The sequence below is a fragment of the Haematobia irritans genome, chromosome 2 (assembly GCF_050003625.1).
Source record: "Haematobia irritans isolate KBUSLIRL chromosome 2, ASM5000362v1, whole genome shotgun sequence".
In the NCBI taxonomy this organism is placed as follows: domain Eukaryota; kingdom Metazoa; phylum Arthropoda; class Insecta; order Diptera; family Muscidae; genus Haematobia; species Haematobia irritans.
The window spans coordinates 131,525,987-131,553,913 of NC_134398.1; the positions used below are offsets into that span (position 1 = coordinate 131,525,987).

Genomic DNA, 27,927 nt, shown 5'->3' on the forward strand with positions numbered 1-27,927 from the left:
GTTTATTGACTTAAACATAAACTTTATTTCACTGACTATGGCTTTTTTTCGCCAATTTCCTTAATTTTTGTTTATTCTCTTTTTTTAATGATGACCAAACAATACGAGAATTTTTTTGTTATTTGCTATTCATTTCATTTAATTTCATGTACAATTATTTTAAACCAATATTTGAAGATCTTTAGGTTGAGAACAAATTGAAAGATGCTTTAGTAAATATCATCTAAAACAATAACAAGTTTCTCCGGACGAACAATAAGAGAAAAGTAAACACAATGGTTCATAGGAGGGGTTTAGTTAGAGTGCGAAGATGATTAATTTAGAACCGAAACGGTGGAGAAGGGTTACAGATTATGTACTGAAAAGTATATTTTAGTAAGCACAACGATTTCTTATCTTTCAAATACGAATGTGATTTTTGCTTGACATTTCTCTGATACAAGGATTTTGATATAAACATTTCATTGAAGTCGTCTTATTCTTTAATTTATGCATATGTTATAAAAATGCCAATTTTTATATCCTCCACCATAGGATGGAGTTATATTAGCTTTGTCATTTCGTTTGTAATACATCGAAATATTGCTCTAAGGCCCCATAAAGTATATATATTCTGGGTCGTGGTGAAATTCTAAGTCGTTCTGAGCATGTCCGTTCGTTGAAATCACGCTTCCGAACGAAACAAGCTATCGACTTGAAACTTTGCACAAGTAGTTGTTATTGATGTAGGTCGGATGGTATTGCAAATGGGCCATATCGGTCCACTTTTACGTATCGCCCCCATATAAACGGACCCCCAAATTTGGCTTGCGATTCCTCTAAGAGAAGCAAATTTTATCCGATCCGGCTGAAATTTGGTACATGGTGTTAGTATATGGTCTCTAACAATCACGCAAAAATTGGTCCACATTGGTCCATAATTATATATAGCGCCCATATAAACCAATCCCCCGATATGGCATGCGGAGCCTCTTGGAAGACCAAAATTCATCTGATTCAGTTGAAATTTGGTATGTGGTGTTAATATATGGCCTCAAACACCCATGCAAAAATTGTTCGAAATCGGTTCATAATTATATATAGGCCCCATATAAACCGATCCCCAGATTTGATCTCCGGAGCCCCTTGGAAGAGCAAAATTCATCCGATTCGGTTGAAATTTGGTACGTGATGTTAGTATATGGTATACAACAACCATGCAGCAATTAGTTGATATCAGTCCATAATTATATATAGTCCCCATATAAACCGATTCCCAGATTTGACCTCCGGTACCTTTTGGAGAAGCAAACTTCATCCGATCTGGTTGAAATTTGGTTCGTGGTGGTAGTATATAATATTTAACAACCATGCCAAAAGTGGTCCATACCAGTCCATAATTATATATAGCCCCCATGTAAACCGATCCCGATATTTGGTTTTGGAGCCTCTTGGAGGAGCAAATTTCATCCGAGTCAGTTGAAATTGAGTACATTGTGCTAGTATATGGCCGTTGACAACCATGCCTAACTAGGTCCATATCGGTCTATAGTTATATATAGCCCTCAGATAAATCGATCCCCAATCACACAAAAATTGGTCCATATCAAGTTCATAATTGTATATGGGGGCTATATAAGCGAACCCCCATATTTCAATTCTGGCTCTCTACGTACCGCGCAAAAGTCCATATCGATTCGTAATTATTTGTAGACTTACCTATACATAACTTTTTTGTCTATTATATACCACGTATGGACTAACTCACAATTTAGAAAACGAAGTTAAGAAGTTTTAAGATACCACAACCCAAGTAATTCGATTGTGGATGATAGTCTTTCGTAGAAGTTTCTACGCAATCCATGGTGGAGGATACATAAGATTCGGCCTGGCCGAACTTACGGGCGTATATACTTGTTTTTAATTGAAGACTCCTTATCTTTAATAAATAATCCCCAATTTCGATGATTTTTTGTCGCTACACCGGAAAAAATTTCCGTAGTTAAACTAACGCTATTTTTGACTTAGAAAAAATTATTTGTTGGTACTTAAATTTTATTATTTTTTCGAAATTTTCCTCAGGCCGATGAAATTTTCCCGTCTCAACCATTTTATGAAGTCAATGTGGGTACAAAGTTCAGTGACCGTACACATAAGTTCAATATGAACAAACGCAAAAGAAAATTCCCAAAAATAGTAAGAATGAACTACAGTATTGTTAAAATGGTCATGATTTGGCACCAATGATTATGTTCTTCACTTTTAGTTCATTTTTTCTTCTATGAGAGTGTGTTATTTCGTGAGTTGTAGTTAAAAAGTACATTAGGGCATTCAATTTTCCTGGTTTTAACAACGCTTTGTGGATATCTCAAAATGTGGAGTACAATTTAGTTGAATTTTGGTACGATGTAGTTCATTCTTCTATGAAACAGTTTAATTTTTTTCTGTGTACGGCGTTTTAGACGAAACGTGTATCTAGACTCTTTTTGTGTCTGATACGTTATCATAGGTCCCCTTATTTGGCACAGTACACGCCTGATGTTTTAAACTTTTCCAGGTAATCGATGTGGCACAATTTGATGAAACGGCAAATATCATCTTTCCGGCGAATGAGACATCACGTTCGCCTATTTCTGTCCATTGTTTCGGTGTGCTACTACATGTTTAGTCGGCTGACACAGAAGGACTAAACAGTCCCTAGGATGGCCATCAAACTGGTTTGAAGTTGTTTCACGTTAGCACTCGTTCTCGAGAGTGAACAAAAGTGGCATATATTGCGTAGACAATTTTCTTATAAATAAAACTTTGTGCAGTTTATAACCCATGAAGTCATTTTTTCATACGTGTTGCTCCTGCTGCCATACGGTCGGTCGGTCAATCCTCAACACTTGCGGTTTTTCAATTCAGAGTTATTCTTCTCGATGTAGCTGGACGTAAAAAATCGATATACGATAATATTGAAAATTGTTAATAGTCCATGCTTTAAACAAAAATTTAGAAATCGTGTCGTCCTTGTATAAAAGATATTATTTAAGGTACCTTCAAATAAAATTTGAATACAACCATATGTCTACCTTTTATCCAGGATCATAAATGGAGCAACACCCTAATTAGAATTGAAAGGTTAACCCGTTCTGTATTCCAAGTTGGCATAGCTTATATTCGCTTATTCCCATTCTCACCTGTTTTCTCTAAACAACTGAACTTTTAATCTCAAAATTAATCAGGTTAAGAACGGTCTTTGAACTTTTATTTTTTTTTTTTTAAACCACTCCTTTATTTTTCAGTTCAAAATAGATTCAAATATTTTTGTTTTGTCTTAAGATGATTCGGTTGATCGAAGCAGTGAGTCTCACCTCTTTCGGTTTGGTTTCTTTGCCCCATAATTTACATGTTTCGAACATTTCTTTGACTAATGATTATCGTTTTCATGGATGAACCATACAATTATTCATTATTGGTTATCTTAGCCATTTCTCCATTTCTCCTGCCATCAGTATTTGCATGATTTTCTACCAAAAGCAATAGAAGAGTCGTTGGTGGTAAAAGCCCGTCAGCTTTTACTCGTGACCGCTATTTCATTGGCTTTTTAAATGTTAACCAGAATGTATGAACAGAAAAGGAAAAAATAAACAAGATCCCGTTTGTTTTGTTGTCTACATCATTAATTCTTGAAAACATTTTTTTTTTCATTATAAGTTTGGCCATCATTAAAATTTTATTATCTCTCAGATTTTTTTAAATTTATTTTTCTTTGTTTTGTTCTCACATTAACCTCCCTCACGGCGGAATGTTTGTGTAGCAAGCAAAATTGATTTTTATCATGATGATTTTAATGATGTGCCGAAATATTTTCTATTTTGACATTCATCTCCATGACAAGTGGCAATTAAATTGATAAGACGACTACTACAGGAATTTTGGTGGGATAATTGTTTTTAGGTTAATTTAGCTTTGTTACACTGTATATGTATGGGTCTTAATGTCAATTCTTTTGATGAGTCTTAAGTGGTTGTAAACCTCTCAAATTGTTACAACGAAATATTGGTTGTGTGAAGGAGGAAAACGAAAGACTTAAGATACAAACTTTGTTGTATTAATGTAAGGTATTTTAATTGAATTTTTATTCCATTTTTGACAAGGAGATATTCAAATGAATAAATGCGTTTTATAATGGAAATGGAAATCCTAAAGTTTGTCTTATATAATCGTGGAATTTAATTGTTAGAAAAAAATAAATTTTTAAATTGTAAAGTGGTTGGAGGGATCACACAAATTATTTTCCTTGGGCAGTGAAAATGCTTTTGAAGCAATTAAAACGATGATTTTAGTTTTTTTTTTTTTTTTAATTTAAATCCTGTTTAGGACTTTAACTGGAAAGTAAAACAGTTCTTTCTGATTTCTGAGAGAAACGTAAACGAAAATCAAAAGGAATAAAAACTTTCAGCCTATTATTTCTGCTCGTTATCGCTACAATAGCAAAAATGAAAATAAATAAATTTAAAATTTAATGGAAAGTATTTCTCCTGCATATATGAAATTTATATATAAACGGTGTAGCCCAGCAAGGCTTTTGCATCAGTACATTATTATTAATCAGGGTGAAATCCTACAATGTGCACCTGTCCATATCTGTTATCTTAATGTCTGCCTTGTAGAATGAAATCATTTTTAGTAACCTGTTTTATGACAACCACATACCGAGCTCATTTGATGGATAACCCATTTTAAGGTTTTCATTATGTCGGCAGACGTTTAAACCAACATTAATAATGTCATTATTTTCATCAAACCCATTCTATTATTTTATCATTATTAAATCTTCATCAATGGTATGAATCAATCCCTATTATAATCCATAATGAAGTTCAAGTACGTCATCAATATATTTGGTACATTATGACTCAACATTTTTGTATTGCATAAAATTCAAAAGTATTCTATTGACCTTGTCACAGAGGTACTATTTAAAAGTCATAAGTCTCAGATTTTTATTAATTAATAATAAAAAATAATGATAAACAAGTATTTATAAAACTTCAAAGTAAACCACAGCATTTTTTAAACAAGAGAGGTCGGATTGTTATTAATCAAGTATTTTAAAATTCTCTCTATGATTGTAAATAGAGAACTTAGCTTGAACTTATATCCAATTATCATGGACAATAAATGTAACTGATAATGTGTTAATGAGATTCAAGCGATTTAGAAGAACTTATTGTTCATCTACATGAAAATAGTATAATGTATTTTGTGGAATCTTTGTATTCGGAGTAGCATTTTTCTCACCCTAAAAATTAAAGCAATGAAAATATCATTGCATGCAATCTTCAATGAATGAAGTCGAGAAAAAAAATATAAAGAATAACTTTGTATTCTTTATAAATTTCCATGAATGGCTCCATGACATTGGTCTATCTAAACAATCATCCATCAAATTACAACCAAAGCAACTGTTTCATTGCTATTTACTTCAATGTCTCCCTTTTCTTAGACGTGGTTAGCTTCTTGAATTATGATTTCATCTTCTAAATGCTGCTCATTTTTTCTCCATTGTAATTTCAAGTGCTAACGCAATTAAATTTATTATGCATTGCATTATAAATTTTCTGGTTCGATTCTTTCTAAAGGTCTCCTTGCCACACTACCCGCTAGACGACATCATCAAGGTAACATGATGATGTTCATAACGAAAAAAGATCTATGATTAGACGGAGTTTTTTCTCTGATCTCGATCATGGTGATCATCTTCATTAACAAGAACGACAACATTTTGATGTTACACCAGCAGCATTATTGGTAGTGTGCATCCGTAGAGTGCATCCGTTATAACTGTCATCTTCTTCAACATGCAATAGTAAAGTGATAGCTTGGTATACATATTTATATGCTCAAAGTAACTTATATAAGACAAAGCATAAAGTTTAATACGCACTTATACTTGCACATATTGGTGAGAAGAATATACACATATCAAATAGACATGAATTCTCAGGTCTTGTATACGAAGGCCTTGTATTTAGAAAGATAAGCGACATAATATTATTAGATATATTATCACGACAAATATGTAACAACATTCAGTAAAACATATAGGTTCGTCATAGAATTTTGGAATTTATAATAAACACTACTCAGGCGGAACAGACTGTTTTTCATATGTTTGGAATTAAAAGTTTTAGCACATTATTTTTAGTAAGTATATGTTCACAAACTAATATAATATGTGTGGGACATTACATTTTCTTAAATATAATATCTCTGGATGCAAACATATAAAAGTTTGGACATTTCGTATAAACATATATTTTTAGAAACGTCATAGAGAGAGAGCGAGAAAGAGTAGGAAACAGATAAAGATGGCGATGGAGACAGATAGATCGAAATGTATAGATATATAAGCTTAATTACAACAACAACAAAAGTCTTGATTGCTGAGTATTCGTTCATGATTGCTTATCGACTTACATATATTTTATTTTTCAAATAAACTAGAATCATACGCGTTTATTTGTATTCTAACACAATTTTTATGCCCTGCGCCACACTGTGGAATTGGGTATTATAAGTTAGTGCATTTGTTTGCAACACCCAGAAGGAGACGAGATAGACACAGGGTGTCTTTGGCAAAAATGCTCAGAGTGGGCTCCTGAGTCGATATAGCCAAGTCCGTCTGTCCGTGAACACATTTTTGTAATCAAAGTCTAGGTCGCAGTTTTAGTCCAATCGAATTCAAATTTGGCACAAGTATGTGTTTTGGCTCAGAATATCACCCTATTGATTTTGGAAGAAATCGATTTAGATATAGCTCCCATATATATATTTTGCCCGATATGGACTTATATAGCAACAGAAGCCAGAGTTTTACCCTAATTTGCTTAAAGTTTTGCACAAGAAGAACAATTAGTACTATAGTCAAGTGTGTGTTAAATTTTATTGAAATCGGTTCAGATTTAGATATAGCTCCCATATATATCTTTCGCCCGATATAGACTAATACGGTCCCAGAAGCCAGAGTTTTACCCCAATTTGGTTGAAATTTTGCACTAGGAGTAGAATTAGCATTGTAGTCAAGTGTGCCAAATTTTATTGAAATCGGGTCGGATTTAGATATATCTCCCATATATAGCTTTCGCCCGATTTACACTCATATGACCACAGAGGCCAATTTTTAACTCCGAATTATTTAAAATTTTGCACAGGGAGTAGAATTAGCATTGTAGCTATGCGTGCCAAATTTGGTTGAAATCGGTTCAGATTTAGATATAGCTCCCATATATATGTTTTTCTGATTTGATTAAGTCGTTGACACTTAGCCAGGAGTCAAGCCTTTAGTTATTAATCATAGCTTCTTAAGGGAAACCACCTAAGGATTGCCTTTTATTTGGCGGGATTGGGTAAACCTAGTGTTGCAATCTGACAGCTCTATAGTAAAGCTTGAATGTTTTGATATACGAACGGTATTTGTGTTGTTTACACCAACTTAAAATTTTTATATCGCCCATAAAAAGAAATTTTTACAACTTTCGACGTGGATTAATTCAACAACAGTGCACCAATGAACCCAATTCAATTTTTGTGATGAATCTCCGATAAGGGCCAGTGTTTATCAATGGTATGGTCAACCGAGGTCGTAGTCCACTCCAAGACGAATTTCGGGAAATTCGTCAAAAATCAGTTGATTTTCCGAAAACCAACAAAAAAAATTGTTCGCGTTGGATTCCGCACAATTTGTAAACCGCTCAAAAAAAACTCGTGTCGATTGGCCACAAGAAATACTCCCAAATACGATCACGGTGTTTCGAAACACGTATATTATATCGTGACAGGTGTTGAATTGTGGATTTACGCGTACGAACCCGAAAGTAGAGAGCACTCGACGGTTTGGCTGTTTCAAGATGAACCAAATCCAACAAAGTTGCTTGCAATCGAAGCACTTGCCCGGATTTTCGAAAAAAAACTGGACATGCTGTAATCGTACTACGCACAAAAGTTTATTCTGAGTGATACCCAAACATTTGTTTTCAAGTTTTCTTCCAAGAAATCAGAAAAATTAAACGAATTATCTTAAGAACTATTTTGGAATTAGTTGGTGAACCATAATATTCCCTATTTGTATCTAATTCAGGTTAAAAGGCCTTCCAACAGCCTCACTGAAACCTCATTCATATTTCAGATTTAGATCATATTTACACAAGTAAATCTATGAATTTGCCAAAGGCTTCAGTAATGGTAACAAGTGCCATGAGAATAAAAATAAATTAAAACAGAACGTACTTAGGCTTGCGAGAGTATGTGTGAATGCTGTTAAATATCTTCTATGACATTGATGGCTAGAAACCAGAAATTTCACAATGCTGCCGTTGCAATCATATCAACTCTTACACCATACCAAATTAAACCAGACCACACCACATAAATTATATGCGATAATGTCTGGTCGGTTAGACTGCATGGAATAACAGTTGATATAATATTCTCATGACAGAGAACCTAAAAAAGATATTTAAAAATCTGGAAATTCATATTTAAAAATCTGGAAATTCATAAGAGGTTCTCTCCCAATGAAATAAAAAGATAAAATATAACAAAATCTATATTTGGTAATATGAAGTTACAATTGGACTTCATTACGTTATTCTATTCATATTCAGCCCGACAGCAGATATTTATTTGTTACTAATAGCAGTGGGTCATACAATCTAATTTTGTGTCTTAAATCTTTCGTTTCAATAAAAGAATTTAAATACTCATTATTATATCACAAAATCTAAGTTTGCGTCTTAAGTCTTTTGTTTCAATAAATAATTTATATTATATTTGTTTTCTCTTCTTCACAGGTACATTCACAACTGCAACAAACACAATATTTTACACAAACACAATTATCGCCATTTAAAACAAATTTAAAAAATAGTCGATTTCGGAACGAAGTATTTTTTATAAATTTGGAAGATGGCTACTTTGGTTGCCAAGTAAATGCGTCCAGCGACTATTTACAGCTATACGAACTATCGAAATTATGCGACGGTGCCCAAGACTGTTATCTGGGTTCCGATGAGCTGAGTAAAGAGCTCAAATGCACAAGTAAGTAATGCAAAGAAAAAACACTATTCCACCTACTTTCTTAAAACAAGCATGAGAAATAAATAAACATCTAACTTCTAATTATACATTTTAATGTATTTTATGACTTCCTTTGTAATTTTTTTTTCTTCCCATCAAAAAAAAATAATAAAAATTAGATGACTGTGATAAAGATGGCACTACATGCACAAACGGTGTGTGTTTGAATGGTGTTTGCCATTGCAACGATGGCTGGGGTGGTTGCAATTGTAACGACGTAGGTATGTACCCTGAATACATGTCATTCATTTTGTCAGACCTTAAATATCATCTCCTTTTGTATGAGGTCATTTATATAATATTGTTTTATGTGTTTCTTTCTATTTTCAACAGATGAAAACGAGTGCAAATCACGTCCCTGTGATGTATTTGCCCACTGTACCAATACACTCGGCAGTTATACGTGTACCTGTTTTCCAGGCTATCGTGGTGATGGTCATCGTTGTGAAGGTAAGTCTATTTTTCTCTATTTAAATGAATATTTGTATTAAACATCAGAGATGTAGGTTAGAGAAGGGGCAACTAAAAATGTTTAAATAAAAAACGAAATTGCAAGTCGAAGAAGAATATTGATGCTTATTAAGTCCTTTAGTAGATAAAATTGTGTCTTTGATTTGTCATTAGATTCGGGTCTAGACTTTTACATATTTTTAAGAAGAAGATAGTTTGAACATGGTTACGTGGCAACCACACAAAAAAGTATAAAATTACTTTTCTAGGACGTACTAATAGCACGTAAAAATTAATTTCTTTTCTGGGAATCGACAATTCAGACCAATGCAGTCTTCTACAGTTGCCACGTTAATACCCAACTTGGCCTGAAAAAAAAGTCTACACTAAAAAACAGTGAAACCACTAGAAAGAACATTTTAGTAATTTTAAGATGTATTAGAAACGCATATGTCATGCCGATTTCATACAACTAAGTAAATAATTTCGATAAATTCAATAAAATTTATTAGGCATAATTCATTTTTTTTCACTTGTTAAAGAAAATTTCGAGGTTTGAAGGGAAAATTTGGAGTTAAAAATTGCATAAATATCTTTACTACCATACGAAGTTCATGATGGACTCACTATTGGTAAAATTTACAAATTTTAAGAAATTCTGAACTATTTTGTGGAAGATCCGAATTTATTTAATCTTTATGCTTCATTTGTGTATAATTTTTAGTTAATTTAACTAACGTACGCAAAAAACTACTAAAGTCATGCAAACTTTCTTAAAACGTTATAATTCCATGAACTAAAAAAATAGAATTAAATAGGCTTTAGAGATATATAGGGTTCACTTTTTATACCACAAACCACATAGTAGTCAGGGTATAATCAAAAAATGTGCCTACCAGAAATATTGATTTTAGACCCCATAAAATATATACTGATCGACTCAGCATCACCTCCTGAGTCGATCAAGCGCTTGGTGTTCGTCCGTCCGTCTGTCCATGTATTTGTTTTTCACAGGATTCCGGTCGCAATTATTAACCGATTTTGATCAAATTTGGTACAGGATGTTTTTTGATCACAAGGAACGCTATTGAATTTGAAAGAAATCAGATCAAATTTAGATATAGCTCCCAAATGGGGTCACGTTGCACTTTCTTACTAACCGATCAAATTAATGCTTTTCATCACCCTTCAAGTCTGCAAAATTTCGTCGAAATCGGTTCAGATTTAGCTATAGCTCCCATATATATGTATCGCCCGATTTTCCCAAATTTGGTATAGATATAGCTCCAATATATATGTACCGCCGATTTTGAAAAATTCACCCTAATAAATGTATTTTTGACAATAGTGGCCTCATTTATTGACCGATCTTACACAAATTTAGCAAACTATAATTTTCTGTAGTATCAACCTAGCCTTCAAAATATAATCCTAATCGGTTCAGATTTAGATATAGCTCCTATATATGTATCGCCCGATTTTGAAAAATTTACCCCTAATAACGATATTTTTGGCCATAGAGGCCTTATTTATTAACTGATCTCAACTAAAGTTTGCACAAGGTAACCTTCTGTGATATCAATCAAATCTGCAAAATATTACAGAAATTGGTTCAGATTTTGATATAGGTCCCATATATATGCATCGCTCGATTTTCCCAAATTTGGCCATAACACTCTTATTTATTAACCAATGTTGCTCAAACTTAATGTAGCTCTTACTTAATAATCCCACACTAATTGAGCAATTTCTTCTTTTTTAATAATGGACTTAATATTATTGGCATACTAGCTTTGAATCGAGTATAGCTTCAAAGATCTGGCATTTATGTTCAGATTGACATAGAGCTCCCATAAACATGGAACTACGCTTTATATCCCAAACCTGTACCAATAATACCCCACTAATGCTTATGTTTGCTAATTCAATATGGTGATTTAGGGTATGATATAGTCGGCCCCGCCCGACTCTCTACTTTACTTACTTGTTTTTGAATGTATTTTAACAACAAATGAAAACTTCGTTGGTGTAAAGTTTCGTTTCCCAGAAAAGAAATTAATTTTTACGTGCTATTAGTATGTTATATATAAGAGTATATGCAGCAATCATAAAGTCGGTGGTAATACCTTGGAATGTAATGAGTAAACTCTAAAAAATTTTAATACAGTGCACGCAAATTTGTATGCGAAATATTTATGATATAGTGACATACACTCCACAATCTAAGTTTTAGGTATAAAAATGGTTAAATTAATTTTGTTGTAATATTCCCGAATTAGAAAGTAAGAACAGGATAGTTTTTTTTTTAATAAATGGGGGGCTCCGTTATGTTTCTATGTATATTTTGTTTTGGTTTTTTAATACTATATCCAAGCTATGGTATAACCGATGTCACGGGTATTAAAATTCAATGCAAAGGTATAGGGAACACAAACTTTATAAATTGGAAGTACTTGTATCGTTGATCATTGTGATCGGTATAGCCATGTATGTCTATCTATTGATATCTCCCAAGCATTTGAACAAATCGGGATATCCGATTAAAACTAGGCACAAAAACTTCTTATTTCAGTAGATTACCGGGTACTGCAACCGATCGATTGTACAGTCCCCAGATCTGATTGATCTTGAGCGTTCCGAGACTAGTTTTTCATAGAATTCACCTTAAATGCAATATCTAGAGACTTTTGAAATCTTTTTTTCCTTTACTCGATTCGCCAAAACTCGATATGTAGCGTAAATTTTTCCTTCCACAATTTTTAATATTGGCAATAACGAGTCTCTAAACTGTCATATGGTGCTGAGGCCAATTATCTTAGATAATAGACTTTTTACTCACGTTTCCCGCACTCCATGTTTTCAATGTTTAGTTATTGAAGGTAGTTTACGAATAGATCAAAAATCTTTTTATACCCTTCACCACTACTGTGGTACAGGGTATAATAAGTTTGTGCATTTGTATGTAACACCAAGAAATAGTGGTCATAGACCCATCTTTTAGTATACCGATCGGCTTAGAATTAAATTCTGAGTCGATTTAGCGATGTCCGTCTGTCTGTCCGTCCGTCTGTCTGTATATGTAATTTTGTGCACAAAGTACAGCTCGCAATTTAAGTCCGATCGTCCTCAAATTTGGCATAGGGCCGTTTCTTGGGACAGAAGCAATCGCTATTGGTTTTGGAAAAAATCGGTTCAGATTTAGATATAGCTGCCATATATATTTATCCCCGATTTGGTCATAGTTAGTGTGTTTCACAACCGATTTTCTTGAAATATCGTACATCCAAATATTTTATGAATCTCGAAAATCTTGCAAAATATCAGCCAAATCGGTTCAGATTTAGATATAGCTCCCATATATATATATTTGACGTGAAATTTTGCACAGAGGGTAGAATTGACATTCTACCAATGCTTGGTAAATTTGATTGAAATCGGTTCAGATTTAGATATAGCTCCCATATATATCTTTCGTCCGATTTGAACTTATATGGCCACAAAAGCCAGAGTTTTGCCGTGATTTGCTTCAAATTTTGCACAAGGAGTACGTTTAATAGTAGTGTTAAGTGTGTCAAAGTTTGTTCAAATCGGTTCAGATTTAGATATAGTTCACATATATATCTTTCGTCCGATTTGGACTTATAGGGTCTCAAAAGCCAGAGTTTTGCCCTGACTTTCTTCAAATTTTGCACACGCGGTATTTTAACGATATTATTGTATGTGCCAAATATGGTCAAAATCGATTCAGATTTAGATATAGCTCCCATATATATCTTTCGTCCGATTTGAACTTATATGGCCTCAAAATCCAGGATTTTGCCGTGATTTGCTTCAAATTTCGCACAAGGAGTACGTTTAGTAGTATCAGTAATTGTGCCAAATTTGGTTGAAATCGGTTCAGATTTAGATATGGCTCCCATATATATATTCCGTCCGATTTGCACTCATATAACCAGGGGACCAAAGTTATACTCCCATTTACATGAAATTTCGCATAGATAGCAGAATTATTATTCTAACTATACATGTCAAATTTTGTCAAAATCGGTTCAGATTATATATAGCTCCCATATACACGTACACCAGAGTTGGGGAAATATGGTAGACTGTTACATATTTTAGACCCATTTTCAATGGAAGTTTCCTCCAATTAACTGGATAGCGTTAGCCGATTTAAATTTTAATTCTAGAGATTTTGTAGAAATAAAAAAATTGTCTCCTTTATATAGCAGCTTCCAGCATATGTGAAGTAGTTGAAATGGTAACACAAATTTTGGCCTACAAGGGGTAAAGGGTATAATATAGTCGGCCCCGCCCGACTTTAGACTTTACTTACTTGTTTTTTTTTTTTTTTTTGAAGTGTTTTGATTTTCATGAGCAAATAAATATCGAATTCCCTTATTATACTGAAATATATTATCTACTTATCATTACTGTTATGAATAAATTTTTATAAATTATTTAAAATTCAAAAATGAATTTTTGAAATTAAAATATATATGGAAAAATCATGAGAATATATTTCAAAAGTTCGAAATGCTTTTTTTATCCAAATCAGAATAAGATTTTTTCAATTCAGATTAAATACCATTTTATCCATTAAGTCCGCGTGTTTTTCTACACAATTGACAGTTTGAAGTACCATTCAAATTCGTATAACCATGGCTTCGGATAACTACATAATATCTATTGTCTGTTGTCATAATATAAATTTATACAAAATTTCGTTTTTATTGTAAATTCTCTACATTTGAAGGAAATAAAATAATAATTCAAAACCCCTCTTATAAATAAAGTTTCGGATGCATCCCTATTTAGAAATGTAATTCAATACGATAAATTGCATATTATAATATTGTTTTTATTTATATTAAGTTATAAAAAACACAAACTTCCGCCAATCGTAAAAATGAATAATAAATAAAAAGAAAATAGAAGGACCCAAAAGTAAAGAACAATAAGAAAATAAACGAGAATTATCATTTACTCTTTACAATGGCATTAGCTTGGAAACGTTGCAAAGAAATGTTATACCATAAATATAGCTCATGCATAAAGTTTAGCACTGGCCTTTTATTGTTGCCATAGATGTTGTAGCTATTTTAACGGGGTTTTTGGATATAGTATAGCTCCCAACTTTGATAACAACACATAAATGCATACAACCTTAGCTTACATATACAAATACATTTTAGACAAAATAAAAGTAAATGATAAGCCTTACCAAGTAGTTATTGTTGACTATATCAAGCAACAGTTGCCACCCCTCTCAGCGATCAAAACAAAACAATAATCATAAGCTTGAGCAAAAAAGATTTGTTACCGCTTGTTGTAGCATAACCACAATGGGCTAGCCTATAACATTCGCTCATCTATTGAGCTTATGGTGAGTGGTATTACCACAATTTTTTAACAAAAGAATAGAATAGAGAGTAATAGAAGGTAGAAAGTGAGGGGGCTTGAAGGTAGGATAGTTGAAAAGAAAAGAAGTAAAATAATTCAAGCTATAAAGTCATCTGATGATAGTATCATTGGTCCCCACCTGCCTTTTGTCCATGTTTCATAGTCATCCCTATCTAGATGGCTATAAGTATTCAAAGCTCTAGTGCAAATCTCAGGCTAGCGAGAACAGAAGAATAAACGTGATTTTCCACTGACTATCGAATTAGAGAAACTACAACTATGTATGACGAAAACAACCTTAGATATAGCCAAGGTATTGTAAATCTACACCATTTCTTAGAGGAAAAAATCATATTTCATTACACATTTCAAGGTTAAAATTTGAACACAATGTTGTTGTTGTTATTCAAACTAAAAGAAATTACATTGTGATACCAGTGTCATAAGCTAATTCTTGTGAAAGATATAATTAACTAAATTTCGAGAATTATCCTATTTTTATACCTTACGCCTTTTACTTTGAAAACCTATCGTATTTCATAGACTTGTCTTGTATCCGATTCAATTATCTCTATTGGGATCCGTTTAGTTAGTTATAGATTTCTGTATGTCAGTGCCTACGTTTGAATTGTTCAGATCAGATATGCGCCCTCTCATAAACATACAAAAATTGTGAGAATCATGGTTAAAATTCACGCTGTTGAACAGAGAAGCCCTCTGGATTTTTTTTCTCTCAAAAATATAGTATTTTACCTATACACAACAATCGTTTTTAGTCCAAGTTTGTTTCTTAAGTCTTTTGTTTTTAAACTTCATATATCTTGAGACTAAACCAGACAGTAACAATTGAGGTTTGGTTAAATAGAAAAACCCTGCGTTTTACCTGTACATCGTTTTTAGTCCAAGTTTGTTTCTTAAGTCTTTTGTTTTTAAACTTCATATATCTTGAGACTAAACCAGATAGATAGAGAGAGAGAGAGAGTAGCAGCGGAATACTAAGTGTTAATTTACAACATTTCAACACGTTACCCTATTATTTATCTTTTCCCCCATTTTTGGACACAGAAACGGTGTCAAAAAGTAAACATTTTTAATAGCCCTATATTTCAAGTCTTTCACTCTTCTAAATTTTATCAAGAAAACTTCCTACAGTAGCCTTTCATTGCTTTCATCTATGGTAAAGAAAAATCGAAGAAAATCTTTCAAATTCCTGATCTCCCTTTATGCATCTTTCACAGAATTCATAAGAAGGCAACACAAGGCTATTTACCTGAACTTTGAATGTAACCATCAATGATAAAGACCCAAGCTAACGTTAACATCATTGAATTGTGAGATTATGTAATACTTAAATGTAATGGCATAATAAAAAATCTAAGAAACATAAAAAAAATACACATATACCCAATGGGGGAATACGAAAACAGCAAAGAACCTTCTTTACAAAACGATTATACATTCCAAACTGGAGACAAACATACACGCGATCTTTCACAAGGCAGTAGTAGCACATGTTTCTAACTCCCATTTTTTTGTGGAAAGGGTTCATTGCAACATTTTCTGCCAAACAAAAGAATATGGGTAAAATAAAAAGAATTTGGGCAAGGTCGAATTGTAAAAGCACTACCCAATGTAGAATTTACACTGAGTAAAATGTTGTAGTTTCCTATATTGTAGGAATGTAGATATGATTTTGTTTTTCTTTAAGGGGGTTTCCTTATTTTTGTGTGCCTTCATAGTTTTTTTTTATCTATGATGCGCGATTAAGACTGTATTGTAGAAAAGCATACGAGAAGGTATTTTTGTACTCGTAATGAATAGGCTTATTGGTAAATCTATCATTGCTGTTATAAAAACAATTATCAAAACTGATGTGAAGCCTTTTTTGATTTCCACATCATCATAAATTATTTAGACTGAACTTCCAAAAGTCCCAGCACGGTCAAAATGTGGGTTTTCTTAAAGAGTGTAGCAGTTTGCTATGGCTCTCAATGGGTAGTGGAATTTCTGCATTACGAGCACTAAAATCAACATGTTTTACCCTTCTAACCAATTCTAGATTATTGAAAATTATACCATTTGCACAGAAAAAAATATTATCATAAGCAGAAAGATTTATTGTCTCTAAAAATTTGCTTAGCATAGAAAATATATTGAGTTTATTTGTTTACTTGTATCAAAAGCCGATATTCTTTTCAGTGAGGCATTTTGCACAAATAGTTAGGAGATACTTCCTTAAAATTTGTATCTTGAAAGTCTGTTGAAAGAAAGTCTGTTGAACTGAGAACAACTTTCCCGAAAAAAATTCTAAACTCATCGAGTTAAATACTCTTTAATAAACATTATATCGACTGCCTCATTCCAAAGTACGCTAAGTCTAAAATGTGAATTTTACAGAAAACAAGTTCAAAGTTTTGTTTTTGAAATTTCTCAAAACCAGTATAAGATAGAAATTCACTTATTTTCGGTCTTAAAATCATATTTATTATAATTTGTTTTTTTAATATTTACGATCTCAAAATAGTGATAATGTAACATGGCTAAAAATTACTTAGACCACTTTAACCGAACAAAGCCTTTTGACCTTTTTACATTGCATTTTTTTAAAAACTTTTGTCACAGGCTAAGTACAATATTAATCATATCTTTTGATATACTGAAAAAACAGTGAACCTACTAGGAAGAAAAATTTCGGTTAATTTTAGAAAATTTTAACTAAACAGTATAACAAATGCTGGCATCACGCCGATGTCATAAAAATAAGTACATATTTTTCGACAAATTCAAGAAAATTTATTAGACATGATTAAGTTTTTTCACTTGTTAAAGAAAAATTTGTAGTTTGAAGGAAAAAATTGGAGTTCAAAATTGCAAGAATGTCTTTAGTGACATACGAAGTTCATGATGAACGCATTTGTAATAAAATTTATAAACTTAAAGAAATATTGAACTATTTTGTGGAAGACACGAAATTAGTTAATCTTTATCCTTCATTTGTGTATATTTTTTTCCTCGGTTTTAGTTAATTTAACTAACGTACACAAAATTATTAGAGTAGAAGCAACTTTCTCCAAATATAATAATTCCATGAACTAAACGAAAGTTCAATTGGCTTTAGTGAAATAGAGAGTTCACTTTTTTTTAGTGTAGAAGTGTCTGAAAAATTCGATATTTTTACAGGATGTAATTCACAAAAATCCGAATAAAATACAACGAACACCATAAAAACACGCTAAGTCGACTTAGCGTACTCTGGAATGAGGTCATCGATATATAGTCTTTAAATTTCAAAAATAGGAAAATTCTTTCAAGATTTTATATCAAACACATTTTTTACTTGAATCATAGCATCATTTATATTTGAAGTCGAGATTAAATTTTGTGATTAATTCTACTATGATGAAAAAGACAGAAAAACTGAATAAATGTGAATTTGTTTCCTTGTATCAAAAACGCAAAATCTAAATTTAACTGTGGACTTCATCATTAAAATCGACCTAACTAAGTAGAATTCATCACTTCCTTAGCTCGGAATCAATATCAAAGTCATGAGAGGAAAGACAAAATCTTTGGAACTGATCAAACTATTTTCCAGTGTGGATGATTGTTTAGTGCCGAATGATTCTCGTATTATAATCAATGTCATCCTTTATGTATAATAGCGTGTTTAAATCGAATAGAGGAAGTAAGCCTCAACACGGAAAAACCAATCATACTACCCAGACAATATTGGCATGGTTCATTATGATATGGCGAAAGAAATTATATTGGCATCTGGGCAATGGCAGGAATAACGAAACCAGAAAAGCATAACATGATTCCATGGTCATGCAAACAAGAGGAGAAAAATAACAAAAAGAACCACAATCTTGGCAAGCCAACACGTAATGTAATGAAATGCCATAGGGATAGAAACAAAAGAAAGTAAATTACATGAATAGAATATATTTATCCAATAGAAGAAAAACATAGCACATAGGCTATTTTAGGTAAAAGTAATTTGTCATTTTTCCAAATATAATGAAAAGTCCCGATATGGATTAAAAATTGTAAAAGTGAAGAGCAATAGGTATAACAGCTTTTAATTCATCTACTAGCGGTTCTAAGTTTTTTTGCGTATGTTCTTTGCAAGAGGTTACAAATTACTTTAGGCCCTAAATGGACTATTACAAGGAAAAACGCCATGTAAAACTAGGTAATGCGTTGGGCATATTAATGAGTTTTCTATCCAAACAACGTGATAGCATACAGTTACTCTATTTTACACAGAATTGAAGAATATATTAGTTTATGTTTCGAGAACGCCTTCTGTTTAATTTTCTTACTTGAACTTTTTTAGTATAATATTACGATTTCTAAGCTGTATTCTTCCTAAATTTCCTCTGTTGGTTAAGCTACATTTGTAGTTTAGTCAATGCATGGTTTTAATCTGAAATCAAAAACAACAATAATGATTAAAAAATAAACCAACAATAACAAAACAAAATGAATGGAGATAGAAGAAGCACGCTCAAAACAAACCCAGCCAAATGCACTCAATTCGGTGATTTGACTTTGGCAAAGGAAAAGAGAAAGAGAAATGCTTACTTCGGGAGGTTCAAGTGTAGTTCACTTTGGGCTGAGTGAATTACCCGAATTTATTCTGATAATTGGTTGATAGTTTTGCTGGAAGTAGAGGATGCTGATGAGGTATGTGGTAATTCCATCCAACCATCTTGCAGTCTATGGGAGCCACCGTGGTGCAGTGGTTAGCATGCCCTTCTTGCATACACAAGGTCGTGGGTTCGATTCCTGCTTCGACCGAACACCAAAAAAGTTTTTCAGCGGTGGATTATCCCACCTCAGTAATGCTGGTGACATTTCTGAGGGTTTCAAAGCTTCTCTAAGTGGTTTCACTGTAATGTGGAACGCCGTTCGGACTCGGCTATAAAAAGGAGGTCCCTTGTCATTGAGCTTAACATTGAATCGGGCAGCACTCAGTGATAAGAGAGAAGTTCACCAATGTGGTATCACAATGGACTGAATAGTCTAAGTGAGCCTGATACCATCTTGCAGTCTATAGGGCTTTTCCCCATTAATATACTTTTCCTCTGTTGGTTAAGCTACACTTGTAGTCTAGTCAATGCATGGTTTTAAGCTGAAATCAAAAACAACAATAATTTTGATATAATTGGTATTAAATTTAAAAAATAAAGTATTGTAAAAAAAACTCGAAACGTATTAAATCAAAATACTCTTAAAATACCATCTTTTATATTATTAACAACAGAAAGTCAATTGCAGATTGAAATGATATTGAAAGCTTTTAGAGTTTTTTTTTATTATTTTTTTTTATTTTTATAAATATATGAACGCTTTCAAGAGTAGCGGTTGTGAGCAATTCGATACCAATATTTAAAACCAGTTTCGCCAAAATAGGAATAAAATAGAATGGGGCTTAGATCACCTAATGTCTTGTTTAATGAATATGTATCTAAGCCTTAATTTAGCTTTGTAGTTATGTGAATTTATTTAAGATTTGTTAAAAGCTAAAGAAAAATGCATACCTATCAATCAATCAGACAGAAAGAATATTTTAAATCACCCAAAGCAATATGACAAATTAAAAATAAAGATATATTTACTTCTGCATTATGTGAGAGGAAAAGAGCAAACCTCTCAAATCTCAATGACTTACTTCGTTGTGTGAGAAAATGTTCCACACAGTTATAATAACCATTGTTAGAAAACTGTTACAAGGGTAACAAAAACTAAGAGATATAGCTAGTATAAATGGGTTAGTTAAAGTGACAGTGTGTTACTACTGGCTCACATTCAGTTCATTGTGATATCACCTATGGTGAACCTTTCTCATACCAATGAGTTCTATCCCATCCTAAATAAACTTCACTTGGAAATGAGCATTTTTTGCCGATTTGAAATAGCGTGTCACTCTTTGTGTGGAACCACTCAGAGCAGATTTGAAATTCTCAAAAATGCCAGCGTCATTACTGAGAGGAGATAAACCATAGCTGAAGAACTTTGAAAAATGAAAATTGGGGTTTTGTGTACATTAAGGAAAATTGGAAAACAAATTTCAATTTATTAGCTTCTCCTGCTTTTTTTCAATATGTGATATCAGTGTCCTTTAAAAATTAAGTATGCAGTGTTTCAACACTCAAAAACAGTTCACTTGGATCCAAAGATTTTAACCTTCCCTTAAGGATTTTCGTATTGGGTTCGAGCCAAAGATGCGGCTTCTTTAAAATAAAGACATTTTTTAGCGACCTCTTCGGCTTTAAATCTAAGATCAATAAAATTAAAATTATGATACAGATCTTTTTTGTCGGGGTTTATTAATAATGGTACTCACGTACAAACAAATGCTAGTTTAAAATCCAAATTATAACGGATACTTCAAAGTAAAAAATGTTTTCTTAATTCCAAAAAAACTTAAACCACAGACGCTAAATACTCAAAATAAATCTTAGTCTATATTTGAAGCGTTTTTATCTTAAATCTGAAGATTCAATATTTCAATTAATTTGAGGACAATTTCTTTCAAACAAAAATGTTTTTCTTTACTTTAAGGAAAATTAGCCTTAGTTCAAAACAAGTAAGTAAAGTAGAAAGTCGGGCGGAGCCGACTATATCATACCCTAAACCACACTGGTTGAATTAGTAAACATCAGCATTTGTGGGGTAACATTGATATAGGTATGGGAGATAAACCGCAGTTGCATATTCAAGAAAATTAAGAGGTACATGTTTATGGGTACTTTGTCTCAATCTGACTATAGCTCATTGTCAGTGTTGCCAGGGAAAATGTTCGGTTTACCCTACAAGGACAAAAACAGTTCCCTACTTTCCCAAACAATTTTCCCTACAATATTTTTCGTTAAATTTAAACAAATTTTACAAAACAAAAATGGTTGTTAGTAATTTATTATCCTAAAACATGAATATGCAACGTATATAACTTAGAATATAAATTTGTATTACCACCACGGTTGCCACAGTTGGTAGAATTCTACCCAAAATAGTATTTTTTTTTTTCTTGTTAAATCTCTATAAAAATACAATTTTGGAAAAAGTTTCTATAAACAAATTTTTGTGAGAAATTTTTCTATAGAAATAAAATTTTGACAATAAATTCTATAGAAATAAAATTTTGAGAAAAAATTCCATAGAAATAGAATTTTGAGAACATTTTTTATAGAAATAATATCTTGAAAAAAATTGCTATAGAGTTACAATTTTGACAAAATTTTCTATAGAAATAAAATGTTGACAAAATTTTCTACAGGAATAAAGTTTTGATAAAAATTTCTATAGAAATATTTCTTTGGTAGATTTGTGGTAATCTTCAAAATGTTGTTAAAGATCAAGCCTTGCCGGCTTCTAATTTCCTCCTCTAGAGCCACCAAAATGTAAAAATTATTACAAATTGTGTTGAGTGAAAATGTCCTACATTGTGGCCCTACGTCCCTACAAGACGCTAAATATTAGAAAAACCCTACATATAGGGAATTTCCCCTACTTCTGGCAACACTGGCTGTGTTGATATTGCACCTACGGAGTTAGTATGCCACTAATATTGAGCCCATTATTAAAAAAGAGAAAATCGTTCAATTAGTGTGGGTAATAAATCCACATTTGTAAAAATCGAGCAATATTGCTATGTAAGAGCTACAAGTACGTATAAATACGATCGGCCAGTACATCAAAATTTAAAATTTGAGTAACATTGGTTAATAAATAATAGTATTATGGCCAAATTTGGGAAAATCGAGCGATGCATATATATGGAAGCTATATCTAAATCTAAACAAATTTGCATAATATTTTGCGGGTTCGAGTAATACCACAAGATTTGAGTAAGATCAGTTAAGAAATGAGGCCTGTATGGTCAAACATAAGGTTATAAGGGCGAATTTTTCAAAATAGGGCGATACATATATGGGAGCTATATCTAAATATGAACCGATTTCGATGAAATTTTGCACATATAGTTAGTACTATAGAGGACTGAATCTAGCCAACTCTGAGTAAGATCGGTTGATAAATAAGGGTTTTATGGCCAAATTTAGAAAAATCGGGCGGTACATATAAATGGGAGCTATAGCTAAATCTGAACCGATTTCGATGATTTTTTGCACATATAGTTAGTGCTATAGAAGATTACATTTAGCCAACTTTTAGTAAGATCGGTCGATAAATAAAGGTTTTGTGGCCAAATTTGGGAAAATCGGGCGATACATATATATAAGAGCTATATCTAAATCTGAACCGATTTGGATGAAATTTTGCAGACATGAAGGGCGATGAAAAGGATTACCTTTTGCCAAGTTTGGTGACGATCCGTTAGACCTCATTTGTCGAAATCGGGCGATACATATATATGGGAAAAACTCCTTGTACCAAATTTCATCGAAATCGGTTAATAATTGCGACCGGAATCCTGTGAACAACAAATACATGGACAGACGGACGGACGAACACCAAGCGCTAGATCGACTCAAGAGGTGATTCTGAGTCGATCGGAATATATTTTATGGGGTCTAAAATCAATATTTCTGGTAGGCACATTTTTTGGCCGATCAAACTTATTATACCCTGACCACTATGTGGTTTAGGGTATAAACATGCGACTTTAACGGAGGGACGCAAATTTACAAAATTTGTGTCCTAAATTTAAAGAAAAAAATTTTGAAGCAAAGATTATAAACTTTATTTTAATTAAAATTTCATTATTTTAAAGTAATTTGTCCTTAATATTTTGTAAATTTCGCATCCTAACATTTAAAGTGGCGTAATCTTTAATATGACGTAAATATTTTTTTCAGTGAAGTAAGAAACGTATTTAAAATAAAGTGCTGAAAGATTTCTCATATGTTTGATTACGTTTTAACTTTACTTGATTGAGTGTTCAAGGCTAATTTTCCTTAAGGTAAAGAAACACATGTTTGATTTAAAGAAATTATCCTTAATTAACTGAAATATTGAAACTTTAGATTTAAGTTACAAAACGCTTCAAATATAAGCTACGACTTATTTTGAGGATTTAGCGTCGTTGGTTTAAAGTTTTCTTGGAATTATGAAAACATTTTTATTTTGAAGTATACGTTATAATTTGAATTCTGGCATTTGATTGTACGTGAGTACCTTTATTAATAAACCGCGAAAAGAGAATGAAAATTTGATAAATGAGATCTGTAACCTAATAAATGTCAATAGTTTAATTAAGCTTCAGATCTTTTCTATTATTATGTTCGCCTGGTAGATTGTAGTTTAAAATAAGAAGTTTATTATGTCCCAGCAAAAAAGGGCTTCCAAGAAAGTAGTTTGGATCCCCAATCTGTGATCCGGAAGTAGTGCAAACTTGGATCATCTCCAATGAATTTTGCATGGGCTTGTCATAGGACGGAAATACTCCCTTTGTGGAACCTTTGCATTGCTTTAGAAGTTGTGCCCTGGAAGTTAATTTGAATGAAGAAATTTAAAACGCGAAAAAAATATTTTTTTTTTCAATCAACTTCATTTTTTTCACCCATATTTTTTATTACACTATTATTTTCCTTTATCTACACTATTATTATACCCACCACCATAGAATGGTGATGGGGGTATAATAAGTTTGTCATTCCGTTTGTAACACATCGAAATATCGATTTCCGACTATATAAAGTATATATATTCTTGATCAGGGAGAAATTCTAAGACGATATAACGATGTCCGTCTGTCCGTCTGTCTGTCTGTCTGTTGTAATCACGCTACAGCCTTCAATAATGAAGCAATCGTGCTGAAATTTTGCACAAACTCGTCTTTTGTCTGCAGGCAGGTCAAGTTCGAAGATGGGCTATATCGGTCCAGGTTTTGATATAGTCCCCATATAAACCGACCTCCCGATTTGGGGTCTTCGGCTTATAGAAATCGTAGTTTTTATCCAATTTGCCTGAAATTTGAAATCTAGAGGTATTTTATGACCATAAAGAGGTGTGCAAAAAATGGTGAGTATCGGTCCATGTTTTGGTATAGCCCCCATATAGACCGATCTCCCGATTTTACTTCTTGGGCTTATAGAACCCGCAGTTTTTATTCAATTTACCTGAAATTGGAAATCTAGAGGTATTGTACGACCACAAATACGTGTGCCAAAAATTGTGAGTATCGGTCCATATTTGGGTATAGCCCCCATATAGACCGATCTCCCGATTATACTTCTTGGGCTTATAGAAACCGCAGTTTTTATCCAATTTGTTTGAAATTGGAAATCTAGAGGTATTTTAGGACCATAAAGAAGTATTAACTGAAATATTGAAACTTTAGATGGATAGTATCGGTCCATATTTTGGTATACCCCCCATATAGACCGATTTGCCGATTTTACTTCTTGGGCTTCTAGAATCCGAAGTTTTTATCCTATTTGCCTGAAATTGGAAATCTAGAGGTATTTTCGGGTCATAAAGAGGTGTGCCGAAAACGGTGAGTATCGGTCCATATTTTAGTATAGCCCCCATAAGAACGATCTCCCGATTTAACTCCTTGGGTTTCTAGAAACCGTAGTTTTATCTGATTTGCCTGAAATTGCAAATATTCTGGTATTTTAGGCTCACAAAAACATGTATCGGATTAAGTTTTTATCGGTCCATTTGGTAATGCCTCCATATAGACCGACTTCACTTCTTGAGGGTGTAGAAGGCGCACTGATCATGAAAATTGCTTGAAACTCAATGTAAAATTTCCAGATTTTACTTCTACAGATTTAAGATTTCAAATCAAGACGTTATTTTATAATTTTCTTGCACACTTACAAGAGATGTTAATGATTCCTCTAAAACTCAAACAAAAATGGTTCTTATAAATCCAGAATCTGATATAGTCTTCATAGGTAAAATCGTTAAATGTATCTTCGTGAAGTGTACTGGTTGAACTGCTCTGCTTGATCTGTCCACAAACCCTCTGAAATTTCAAAGGAAACCCTAATATTTGGTATTATACCTGATTTATGGTGGTGGGTATTTAAAATTCGGCCCGGCCGAATTTACTGCTGTATATACTTGTTTTCCTATTATCTTTTTCGCTCCGACCAGGGGTTGAACCTGGGTTTGTTGGCACCATAACAGAACGCCTTAGCACACTCAGCCACAAACGCCATTGAAAATAAAGCGTCGAAAGGTAAATTCAAATGTTTGTTATATGATCGTAATACGACACCAAAGAATAACATTATAATTGCTTCTCGAGATGTTCTTTATTAGTATGAAGGAAAAAATAAGAAACGCAGGTTATTTATGTTTTGCATCGTTTTTATTTTTTATTTTCGGCATATATTTTCGTATAAATATATTTTTTTTTTCTATTTAAAATCAACAAAAAAACAAATTTTCCCAAATTAATCCAAATTTTCCTTCCTGGTGGGTTCACTGTTTTTTGTGTGAAGTTAAAAAAAATCGTCGAGGTTAAGTTTTGAAGAGTTCATATGCTAGGATAGGAGTGCACATGTTTGCACACAAATCAAAATTATTACCGATTGACTAAGAGAAAAATGTGCCGTTGGATGCTGATGCTGGGCATCCTTTCGACCGTCTACACACAAAACAAATGTTTTCTTATACAATCAATAATTGATCCAACTAATTTTTTTAATTGAAATGTCTTCAATCACAGAAATGATAGTATCATTTAAAAAAATTAATTGATCCAATTAAAAATTTAATTGATACTATTAATTTTTGTTTCAATTAAAAAATTTGTTTAATCAATTAAATTTTTAATTGAATATTATTTAAAACTCAATTAAGACTTTAATTGGACAAATTTTCGTGATTTTTTTTTGTCATTTATTTATTCGCATAATACGAGCAGCACTTCAGTTGTACATTTTAATCAGAATCAAATTCCTGAATGATCTATTTTTAATAATATTTTTTATGGATACCACAATTCTCCCAATGTTACGAAATAAACGCCTTCCAGATTTTTATGCATTCATTTTCATTCAACTTGTCATCATTAGTGACATATTAATGAACACTTTTACACAACAGTATATTCTTAGTTTAGGGAAATTCGCTAAAAAAAAGTAGCACATTTTTTTTTTTTTCATTCCTACAAGAGAAGAGATTGTTATGTCCCGATCATATATCATAAGGAACAACAGCTTTAACACTAGTGTAATTACCCATGTCAATGCTTCTTTGGAAATATATGTTCTGTGCCAATGGAAAATTGCGCAAAGCAAAATGTAGCCTTTGCCTACATTTCAGAAGCCCAAAAATAGGTTTAAATAGTAGCTCCTTAACTTTGATGTAAATCGTTGTGTATATGCAAAATATATTGCTCTTCATCTATAATTTAGTATTCCAGTGTGGCGGCATTGCAGTAAGATATATCTATCTATGTTACGCCTTCGTACATCATCATCATAGTCGTCGTCAATGTGGATGACTTCGGATTTTATGCCTTGTCATGGCTATATAGATTTTTTTTATGGTAATGCAAGACATGAGCTACTTCGCCTGTAGTAAGCGTAACGTATTTATCAAATCTTTCAGATCTTGCACACATACTCTACATTTGAAGATATATATTATAATGTAGAAAAGGGCGGGTGAGAAAAAAGGAATGAAATTCCAACAATACCAGAATGTAAAGCAAATCAATAAAAAATGGAGTAATATTATGAAATTAGGAGAAATTAATATTCTTCATAGAGAACAAGTTTATCGCAAACGCTACAAAATATTTAGCGCAGAATTTCACAGTATGGAATATAAGTGGTTTGCAATTCTTTTAATAACACATGTTTATATTGGTTTCTGATCATTTTTTATTTGTTTTTTCTCGATCCCTTAAAAACAACACCCTCTTTAATATACACCTGTTTACATTTTATATATGTGCCAGCCTTATAGCCAGCTTTTGAAGGTGTTTCAATGTGTATTTTTTTCACAATTCTCAATACTCCCTTTTGTAGCATTATTGCT

General features: G+C 32.5%; 1 protein-coding gene across 1 annotated transcript in view; it reads left to right on the top strand.

Moving 5' to 3' along the window:
• Positions 1 to 27,927, top strand: part of LOC142225068 (uncharacterized) — a 153,518-nt gene that overhangs the window by 104,864 nt on the left and 20,727 nt on the right. Inside the window, exons 4-6 of the mRNA XM_075294843.1 lie at positions 8,820 to 9,066; positions 9,225 to 9,326; positions 9,439 to 9,555. Of these exons, the coding sequence (XP_075150958.1) occupies positions 8,820 to 9,066; positions 9,225 to 9,326; positions 9,439 to 9,555 (466 nt within the window). The remainder of the gene's footprint in view (positions 1 to 8,819; positions 9,067 to 9,224; positions 9,327 to 9,438; positions 9,556 to 27,927) is intronic.